Here is an 11,258-nt window from a genome sequence, read left to right on the forward strand (position 1 = left end):
TACCACGAAACATTTTATTATTTTCAGATTCAGGTGGTACATGTGCAAATTTGTAACAAGTATAAATCAGGACGTTGAGGTTTGCACAGTTAATAATTCCATTACCCACGTAGTGTACATTATACCTGATAAGCAGTTTTTCAAGGCTTGTCTCCCTTTCTTCCTTTTTAAAATTTCTAGTGTTTGTTTCCATCTTTGTTTCTATGTGCACTAAATGTTTTACCTCCCACCTGTGAGTGAAATCATGCATTTGTTTTTCTGTTCCATGTTAATTCGCATAGAATAATGGCCTTCGGCCCCGGCGCCATGGCTCATGCCTGTAATCCCAGCACTTTGGGAGGCCAAGGCGGGTGGATCACGAGGTCAGGAGATCAAGACCATCCTGGCTAACACGGTGAAACCCTGTCTCTACTAAAAATACAAAAACTTAGCCAGGCGTGGTGGCAGGTGCCTGTAGTCCCAGCTACAGGGGAGGCTAAGGCAGAAGAATGGCGTGAACCTGGGAGGTGGAGCGTGTAGTGAGCCAAGATCACACCTCTGCACTCCAGCCTGGGCAACACAGCGAGACTGTCTCAAAAAAAAAAAAAAAAAAAAAAAAAAGGCCTTCTGCTACATCCATGTTGCTGCAAAGGACATTACTTTATTCTCTGTGGACACACAGTATTTCATGGTGTATAAATGCCTCATTTTAAAATTCCAATCTAATATTCATAAGTACCTAATTCTATGTTTTTGCTACTGTAAATAGTGCTGCAATAAACATGTAAGTGCAAGTGTCATTTTGGTAAAATACTTTCTTTTCCTTTGGGTAGATACCCTAAAAAGAGGTTAATGGGTAATATGGCAATTCTATTTTTAGTTCTTTGAAAAATCTAGAAACTGTTTCACAGGGGCTGAATTTGCATTTCCACCAACAGTTTATAAAGATTTTCTTCTCTCCAAAACTTTACACCTCTATGATTAGAGATCTTGAGCAATTTTCTGCGTGTTTATTGGCAGCTTTTATGTCTTCCTTTGAGAAGTATTTATATCACTTGTCTGCTTTTTTATTAAATTTCTTTTAGATTCCATGTATTAATTCATTGCTGTATATAGAATGCAAATATTTTATTCCATATTGTAGGTTGTATGTTTGTTGATAGCTTTTTACTGTGCAAAACTTTTTAGTTTACTTAGGTGCCATTTTAAAACTTTCATTTTTGTTGCATTCATTTATAAGGTGTTAGTCATAAATTCTTTCCAGAGGCCAGCGTCTAGGAGAGTACTTTCCAGGTGTTCTTCTAGGATTTTTGTAGATTGAAGACTCTCAGAGTTAAGTCTTTAATCTATCTTGAGTTACATTTTTTATGACATGAGGTAGGGATTCAGTTTTCTTCTGCATGTGACTAGCCAGTTTTTCCACCATCATTTATTAGATAGGAAGTTATTTTCCCTTTACTTCTGTACACTTTTTCAGTAAGTCAATTGTAGTAGTGTAGCTTTATTTCAGGGATCTCTCATCTTTTCCGTTGGTCTATATGTATACTTTTGTACCAGAACCATGTTATACAGATTACTGTAGCTTGCAGTACAGTTTAAAGATAAATGGGAGGTCTCCAGGTTTGTTCTTTTTGTCTAAAGTTGCTTTGACTATTTGAGTTCTTTGATTCTTCCATATTTTAGAATTTTTTTTTTTTTTTTTTGAGATGGAGTCTTTGTCGCCCAGGCTGGAGCATGCAGTGGCATGATCTCGGCTCACCACAACCTCTGACTCCTGGGTTCAAGAAATCCTCCCATCTCAGCCTCCTGAGTAGCTAGGATTACAGACATGCAACATCACACCTAGCTTTTTTTTTTTTTTTTTCTTTGTATTCTTAGTAACGACAGGGTTTCACCATGTTGGCCAGGCTGGTCTTTAACTCCTGACCTCAAGTGATCCACCCACTTCAGCCTCCCAAAGTGCTGCGATTACAGGCGTGAGCCACTGCACCCAGCCTTTTTTTCTTAATTCTATAAAAAAAAATTGATAGTTTAATAGAAATAGCACTTAATCTGTAGTTTGCTTTAGGCAGCATGAACGTTTTAATTATGCTGATTCTTCAATTCATGAGCATGAAACGCCTTTCCATGTATTTGCTTTGTCTCTGATTTACTAATTTAATTTCATTATACATTTTATGCATTTTTGCTCTCTTCAAGACTTCTGTTTATTTCTGGTTCAATCTTACAAGCGGTATGTATCCATAGGTTTATCTACTTTCTCCAAATTTTGTAGTTTCCATGCATAGAGATAGATGTTCACAGATAGAATTAGTTGTGATTTCACAACTCTATTTAAACAGATGCAGAATAAAAGTTTGAAAAAATTCAACATTCCCTCATAATAAATCTGAAAAAAATAGATATAGGAGAAATGCACCTCAAGCTGATAAATACCATTTACAACAACAACAAAAAAATGCACAGTTAACTACATACTAAACCAAAAAAAGTTTAAGATTTTACTCTAAGAGCAAGAACAAGACAAGGATGCCCACTTTTTTAGTCTTACTAAACATAAGTGAGAAGAGAATAAGACCAAATGCATTCAAATTGGAAAAAGTAAGTTAAATTATCCCTGTTTAATAATCTTCTATTTCTATATGTAATCTTAAGTATAGAAAGGCCTAAGACATTACTGAAAACTATTATAATAAACAAATTCATTAAACTTTATAGAATACAAAAGCAATACCCCAAATTCAGTAGCATTTCTATACAGAATATGTCAAAATGAAATTTAAAAACAATTCCATCTACAAAAACTTTAGTAACTATACTTTGAAATACATTTAACCAAAAAGTTGAAAGACCTGTACATTATAATCTAAAGAACAGTAAAGTAATAAACTAAATACATTTTATACAAATGTAAAGGTGACAGTTTCTTAGCGAAAGAACAGTATCTTCAATAAACGGTGTTAAGGAAACTTTACATACACAAACACAGCAATAAAATGAGACCCTAATCTCACACCACATATAAAAATCAACTCAAAAACATTAGGTTCTTAAACACAAGGCTTGAAACTCTAAAATTTCTACCAAAAAAATACAGTGAAAGCACAATAACATTGGTGTGGGCAGTGAATTTATTTAACCTCAAAATCCCAGATAACCAAAGGAAAAATAGATTACTCTGATTACTTTTTTTTTTTTTTTTTTTTTGAGATGGAGTCTCGATCTTTTGCCTATGCTGGAGTACAGTGGCATGATCTCGGCTCACTGCAACCTCCGCCTTCCAGGTTCAAGCGATTCTCCTGCCTCAGCCTCCCAAGTAGCTGTGATTACAAGCAAGCGCGACCACACCCAGCTAATTTCTGTATTTTTAGTAGACAGGGGTTTTCACCATGTTGATGAGGCTGGTCTTGAACTCCTGACCTCAGGCGACACACCCATATCAGCCTCCCAAAGTGCTAGGATTACAGGTGTGAGCCACTGGGCCGGGCTCTCACATTACTTCTAATTAAAAAGCTGCTGCACAGAATCTGATAGAATAGAATGAGACAACTAAAAAATGGGACAAAATATTTGCAAATCATACATGTGACAAGAGGTTAATATCAAAAAACATAAGAAACTCAACTATACAACAAAAAACAAATAACGACTAAAAATAAGCAAAAAGCTTAAATAATTTCAAGAAAAGACATATACATGGCCAAAAAATATAATTAAAAATGCTCAATGTCAATTATTAGAGAAAGGCATGTCCCCCCAAAAAAAACTATGAGATATCAGCTCACTACTGATAGAATGATTTTTATTAAAAATAAAAGAAAGTCTTGTCATAGATGTGAAGAAAAAGGAATGCTTCCACACTGTTGGTTTTAATGTAAATGAGGACAGCCATTATGAAAAACAAAAGAGATCTCACAAAAAAACATAAAATCAAAACTATTACATAATACAAGAATTTCAATATTGGACATATATCCACAACAAATAAAATCAGGATGAAGAAACATTTGCACTTCTATATTGTTTGCAGCACTCCTCACAATAGCCAAAATACAGTCAATAGTTTCACATCTAATGAGTAAATAAAGACAATATGGTATACTTATACAATACTATTCATCTTTTAAAAAAGAAAATTCTACTACTTTCAATAACATGGATTAACCTGGAGAACATTATATTAATTTAAATGAGCCAGGCACAGAATTAATAATATCTTATGATATCACTTACACATAAATTCTAAAAAACAATGTTATTGCTGTAGAGAATATAAAGGTGAATGCCAGATGCCAAGGTATTTAGAAGAAATGGAGTGTTGGAAAAAAATATATAAAATTATAGTTGAATAGGAGGAATAAGTTCAAAAGATTTGTTATACAGCACAGTGACTATAGTTCATTATAATGTATTTCTATTTTTGAAAAATGTTAAGACAATGCCATGTGACCTCTCAACAAAAATATTGACTATGTGAGGTAAAGCATTAATTACCTAGAATTAAGCACGTCACAATGTATACATACTTCAAAATATTGTTTTGCAGAATACGCATTTTATCTGTCAACTTGAAAATATATTTTTAGCTTGGCATGGTGACTCATGTCTATAATCCCAGTGCTTTGAGAGGCAAAGGTGGGCAGATCACGTGAGGTCAGGAGTTCAAAACCAGCCTGGCTAACATGGTGAAACCATGTCTCTACCAAAAATACAACAATTAGCCAGGAGTGGTGGTGCATGCCTGTAGTCTCAGCTACTCAGAAGGCTGAGACAGGAGAATCACTTAAACCCAGAGGGTGGAGGCTGCACTGCACTCCAGCCTGGAGTACGGAGCGAGACTGTCTCAAAAAAAAAAAAAAAAACATAATAAATAAATAAATAAATAAATATATGTGTGTGTGTGTGTGTGTGTATATATATATATAAATTAACTGTATGCAGTGGCTCACACCTGTAATCACAGCTACTCAAGAATTTGAGGCATGAGAATTGCTTGACACTGAAATGCAGAAGTTTTAGTGAGCTGAGACTGTGCCACTGCACTTCAACCTGGGTGACAGAGCAAGATTCTTATCTAAAAATTATCTCTCTATATAAAATTATATGTATTATATATAATAATTATAATTATATATATTATAAATATACATATATATAATTATATATTACATATTAATGTTTCAGATACTGTGTTTTTGTCATTAACAGCTCAATAGTATCAAAAATATAGTTTTTGTGCTGTTTTTGTCATTTGTCAGCCATGAACATAGGAACTCTCATATTTATTTATTATTTATTTATTTTTAGATGGAGTTTTGCCCTTGTCACCCAGGCTAGAGTGCAACGGCAAAATCTTGGCTCACTACAACCTCCACCTCCTGGATTCAAGCAATTCTCCTGCTACAACCTCCTGAGTAGCTGGGACTACAGGCGCCTGCCACCACGCCCAGCTAATTTTGGTATCTTTGGTAGAGTCAGGGCTTCACCATGGTGGCCAGGCTGGTCTTGAACTCCTAACCTCAGGTGATCTACCCACCTTAGCCTTCCAAAGTGCTGGGATTACAGGCATCAGCCACCATGCCCAGCTGAAGAACTCTGATATTTAACAGCATTTTCTGATCCAGCAGAGTGTATGGGAAGAGCCAATGTAAGTTAGGGCTTTTAATTTGAACATGGGGCACCTGGAGTTTCTGTTGTTGATGGTAATAGTATGAAAAACACTAAAAGGTGAAGTTGTTGCTTATGGTCCCATGAATGGCCACTCTGTGAACACAGTAAACTAGCTTTTATGCGAACAGGAAATATTTTAACCCAAAAGCAGCCATGTTCTCCAAAAGTTTTCCAGAGAAAATGACCAAGGAGTTGACTACAGTTGGGTGACTAAGAATAAAAACTGTAGACTAGAAAAAATGAGAAATTCCTCCAAATTGTAATATCAACATGAAAAAAAAATATTACTTCAAATATCAAGTCCACAGATGTCATTTTATTATTTTGCCAACTTTAACATTCACACTTAAAAACTAAAAATTCTGCATAGAAACATAAGTAGTTGTCCTATATTATAAAAAAGTAAATTTGAAATTGTTCACTTACAATCAACTCTCTTAAAAATTAAATTTCTAAGATACATATTTTAGTACACTATATTTTCCACCGTTTATGTGAGAATCTAACACGATTATTTATTTATTTATTAGACAGAGTCTTGCTCTGTCACCAGGCTAGAGTACAGTGGCACAATCTGGGGTCACTGCAATCTCTGTCTCCTGGGTTCAAATGATTCCCCTGCCTCAGCCTCCCAAGTAGCTGGGACTATAGGCATGCAATACCACACAGGGCTAATTTTTTTGTATTTCAGTAGAGACAAGGTTTTACCATGTTGGCCAGGATGGTCTTGATCTCCTGATGTCATGATCCACCTGCCTCGGCCTCCCAAATTGCCAGGATTACACGCTTGAGCCAACAAGCCTGGTTGGTTTTTCTTTTATAAACAAATAAAACCATGCTAACTGATATATTCTTCTCACTTCTGGAAACTATAAATCTTTTATTTTAATTAACTGATCTGAAAGTTATATTGATAAGCAAACTCTCTGGTTAAAACCAATTTTTCAGTGCATTAAAGAATACCAACTTTCTCATCAGAACCTACAATGTACCACGTGACATGACATGACATGGTATATAGACAACAGTGAGAACCTGCAGCCATAACAGAAGAAGAAGAAAAAGGGCTGTGATACATACATAGTTAGAATAAACATAAAAAGTGGGGGGTGGGGGGGAGAAGATAATTAAAGCAGCAGAATTTATTTTTAAATTCAGCATGATTCAGCTTTATAGTCTGGAAAAAAGTGTCCTCTCCATATCAAAAATCAGTGTTATATTTTCATCATTGATTTTTTTTTTTTTTGACAGAGTCTCCCTCTGTCACCCAGGCTACAGTGCAATGGTGCTATCTCACCTCACTGCAATCTCTGCCTCCTGCATTCAAGCAATTCTTGTGTCTCAGCCTCTCAAGTAGCTGGGATTACAGGCAACTGACATCATGCCTGGCTAATTTTTGTATTATTGTAGAGCCAGGGTTTCACCATGTTGGCCAGGCTGGTCTTGAACTCCTGACCTCAGGTGATCTACCCACTTCAGCCTCCCAAAGTATTGGGATTACAGGTGTGAGCCACCACACTCAGCTGATATTTTCTATATCTGACTCAAAGTTACGAACTAATTTCAGCACAAATATTTCTGCCTTATTATGAAGCATCTGTTACACAGCAAGCACTGTCATGGTTGATACATTCATATATAAAAACATCCTCATGCTTATGAAACTTCCCTAGCATTTACCTGAACAAATTGACTCGATAAATAAATTCACTTATGTCAATTGTGAAAATTTTTTTAAAAACACAGTAATTAAATAAAAGTAGGCTTCGCTGGATGCAGTGACTCACATCTGTAATCCCAGAACTTTGGGAGGCCAAGGTACATGGATCACTTGAGGTCAGGAGTTTGAGACCAGCCTGGCCAACACGGTGAAACCTTATCTCTACTAAAATTACAAAAATTAGCTGGGTGTGGTAGCAGATGCCTGTAATCCCATGTACTTAGGAGGCTGAAGCAGGAGAATCACTCAAACTCAGGAGGTGGAGGTTGCAGTGAGCTGAGATTGTGCCATTGCACTCTAGCCTGGGTGATAGTAGTGAAACTCCACCTCCAAAAAAAAAAAAAAAAGTATGGTTATATAACTTTCTGCCCTTAAAAGAACAAAATGGAATGTTCTAACTAAATAAAACTTAATACACTAATGGAATTACATTTGAAAATTATTTTGTGTGTACTACTAAATTTCATAAAAATAATTCCTATAATAACTGACCAGCTAACATAACAAATATTTTATAAACTATAAAACAAAAAGAAATAAGAATCAAGAAAATCATGCATCTGAGTACCAGAAAAGTAAAAACAGGATTTTCATGAAGAGATTCTGAGCTGTAAGCCATAAGAATTTACAGAAATTAATTTAATACTTTAAAGGTTTATATTTCCTGAAAGATCTTTTGACAGTAATTGCACCTTTAATGCTTGTATTAACTCTCTGATGTTAAGATGTGAGCAGATATTAATAGCTTTGTCACATTCTGTGTATTTGTATAATTTGTCTCAAATATAAATTATTTCTTGTACATTAAGGTGTGAGCAAAAGTGTGAGCATTTAGCAAACCAGAGAGTTTGCTTATCACACTTTAGGTGTGAGCATTAAGAAGGTATCAAAAGTTTTGACACATTCTTCACACTTGTAGGAGTTGCCTCCAGTATAAAGTATCTTACCTACAATCAAGTGAGACAACATATTTCTAGGAGTTCTCACCAGCATTATTTATGTTAAGAAAAGTTCGAAATTTAGTAAAAAGCATTGTCACATCTTTAAGCTTTATGGTACCTCTTTAGTATGAATTAGATTATGTCTGTTAAAAATTAAGGACTTGTTAAAGTCTTTGCCACATTCTTCACATTTGTAGGGTTTTTCTCTAGTTTGAATTATCTTATGTTTACTAAGGGTTGAATACTAGTTAAAAGCTTTGCCACATTCTTCATATTTGTAGGGTTTCCTTTTAGTATGAATTATCATATGTTAGGAAGGGTTGAGGATTGGCTAAATCTTTGCCACATGGTTTACATTTTAAGGTCTTTCTCCAGTATGAATTATCTTATGTGTATTAAGAGCTGAGGATTGGTTAAAGGCTTTGCCACATTCTTCACATTTGTAGGGTTTCTCTCCAGTATGAATTCTCTTATGTTCACTAAGTCTTGAGGACCAGATGAAGGCTTTGCCACATTCTTCACATTTGTAGGGTTTCTCTCCAGCATGACTTCTCTTATGTTTAATAAGGCTTGAGGGACAGCTGAAGGCTTTTCCACATTCTTCACATTTGTAGGGTTTCTCTCCAGTATGAATTACCTTATGTTTAGTAAGGGTTGAGAAGTTACCATAGGCTTTGCCACATTCTTCACATTTGTAGGGTTTCTCTCCAGTATGAATTCTCTTATGTTCCGTAAGGTTTGAGGACCAGTAGAAAGCTTTGCCACATTCTTCACATTTGTAGGGTTTCTCTCCAGTATGAATTCTCTTATGTTCAGTAAGTCTTGAGGACCGGTTGAAAGCTTTGCCACATTCTTCACATTTGTAGGGTTTCTCTCCAGCATGACTTCTCTTATGTTCAATAAGGCTTGAGGGCCAGCTGAAGGCTTTTCCACATTCTTCACATTTGTAGGGTTTCTCTCCAGCATGAATTACCTTATGTTTAGTAAGGGTTGAGAAGTTACCATAGGCTTTGCCACATTCTTCACATTTGTAGGGTTTCTCTCCAGTATGAATTCTCTTATGTTCCGTAAGGTTTGAGGACCGGTAGAAAGCTTTGCCACATTCTTCACATTTATAGGGTTTCTCTCCAGTGTGAATTACCTTATGTCTAGTAACGTGTGAGGACTGGCTGAAGGCTTTGCCACATTCTTCACATTTGTAGGGTTTCTCTCCAGTATGAAGTCTCTTATGTGTAGCAAAGTATGAGGACCCGGTAAAGGCGTTGCCACATTGTTTACATTTGTAGGGTTTCTCTCCAGTATGAATTCTCTTATGTTGAATAAGGCTTGAGGACACAGTAAAGGTTTTGCCACATTCTTCACATTTGTAGGGTTTCTCTCCAGTATGAATTCTCTTATGTCGAATAAGGGCTGAGGACCAGTTGCAGGCTTTGCCACATTCTTCACATTTGTAACAATTCACACTAGTATGATGTCTTTCATGTTGAGTTAGGTGTGAAAGCATGCTAAATAATTTGCCACATTCTTTACATTTGAAAGAATTATTTCCAGTATGTCTTATCTTGTGGCTATTTGAACTTGAAAATTTATGAAAGACTTTCACATAATTATCAATTATTTTGATAATATTTTGCTGAAATATTTTGCTCGGGGTTGTTGTCAAACATTGGTTAAGTTCATCATAACCTCGTTGGCGCATCTTACACTCATCCACACTTTCACAGCCTTTCCTAAATTGTAAATTGTCATGTCCATATTTTCCATATCTTTTCAGTATTACTTTTTGGAAAGAATCTTTTATGCCCTGCTCTGGCCATAGGTCTTGGGCAAAATGAGAACACACAACTGAGAAAAAAAAACAACAACAACAAATTGCTTCACTTACTGGACTCAGATGGATATCCTTAACAACTCTAAGCTATAAAATTATACAAACTACATAAGCAAGATGGCATGGCAAAATGCGACAAGCCATAATTACTTCATAGACATATAAATGTAACAGAAACATACAGACCAAAATACATTTGTGGAAAATTTACAAATGAGTTAAGTATGTGCAGTGCCCCAGGTAAGCACAATGCAAAGAGCCTCATATGATGAAGAGAAAAGTTTGTTGTATCTACCCCAAACAGCTCTTCCAGGTCCGCAATATAGCAAAGAGCCTTTACAAGTAAATTGTAAGCTCCTGAATTCTTGTTTAAAAGACAAGTAAAATACTGGCACATACATCTTTATTTCTGTCTTCTAGGGGCTTTTCCAGACACTTTTTTCTGTCTTCAATGACATAAAGTGCTAAAAGAACTGGTCATATACTTTGGAATGACACTTTGAGTCTACTGAGACTAAAGGTAAATATTACAGCAGTAGAGAGACTGCAGTGCCGCAGACAGAGAACAGGTGTAGCAAGTAATGACTATAGAGAAGAAACATGAATAAACTCTTTTAACTAGAAAGTAAACACTAAATTCAGGGAAGACACGTCGTAAGAACCTGTTTGACAGACTCCCAGAATCACTAACCAAGACAACTGTTTTCAGACTATGCCAGAACAAAGCTACACTATAAATATTGTGACAGGTAGCTTTTATTAGTGTCCGAATCTCGAAGATTACAATGTATACAAAATAGGTCACTACAGTCCCATCAAGAATATTATAAAATTTTCAGAAAGAAATTATAAAAAAGATGTATATATTAATTTTAAAAATTGAAAATAAATGGAATACTCAATGAGTGAAATAAAAACACAGACAACCATAGAAAAACAGAAAAATGAAGTTAACAAAAGTATTAAAATATCAAAAAAAAAAACAAATTGTGGAGGTAAAAAATACAAAAAGAAATTATAACTAAAGGCTGGGTGTGGTGGCTCATGCCTATAATCTCAGCACTTTGGGAGACCAAGGCGAGTGGATCACAAGGTCAGCCTGGCCTTGATCAACACC

General features: G+C 35.5%; 1 protein-coding gene across 1 annotated transcript; it reads right to left on the reverse strand.

Moving 5' to 3' along the window:
• Positions 1–7,718: 7,718 nt before the first annotated feature.
• On the reverse strand, positions 7,719–10,538 carry LOC101018443 (zinc finger protein 708-like). The gene is made up of 2 exons (XM_031659046.1): positions 10,437–10,538; positions 7,719–10,228 (listed from the first exon to the last, which is right to left on the reverse strand). Exons 1-2 carry the CDS (start codon positions 10,536–10,538, stop codon positions 8,669–8,671), a joined length of 1,662 nt encoding a protein of 553 aa, XP_031514906.1. The 3' UTR covers positions 7,719–8,668.
• Between the last annotated feature and the right edge of the window lie 720 nt (positions 10,539–11,258).

The sequence above is a fragment of the Papio anubis genome, chromosome 20, assembly GCF_008728515.1.
Source record: "Papio anubis isolate 15944 chromosome 20, Panubis1.0, whole genome shotgun sequence".
In the NCBI taxonomy this organism is placed as follows: domain Eukaryota; kingdom Metazoa; phylum Chordata; class Mammalia; order Primates; family Cercopithecidae; genus Papio; species Papio anubis.

Bases quoted from the DNA above. Each gene is read 5' to 3' on its own strand.
- LOC101018443 (XM_031659046.1), bottom strand. From the start codon at position 10,538: ATGTGCCAGTATTTTACTTGTCTTTTAAACAAGAATTCAGGAGCTTAC. The intron at 10,229-10,436 runs GTAGATACAACA...ATAATTTTATAG, and splicing joins ACCTGGAAGAGCTGTTTGGG to CTTAGAGTTGTTAAGGATAT.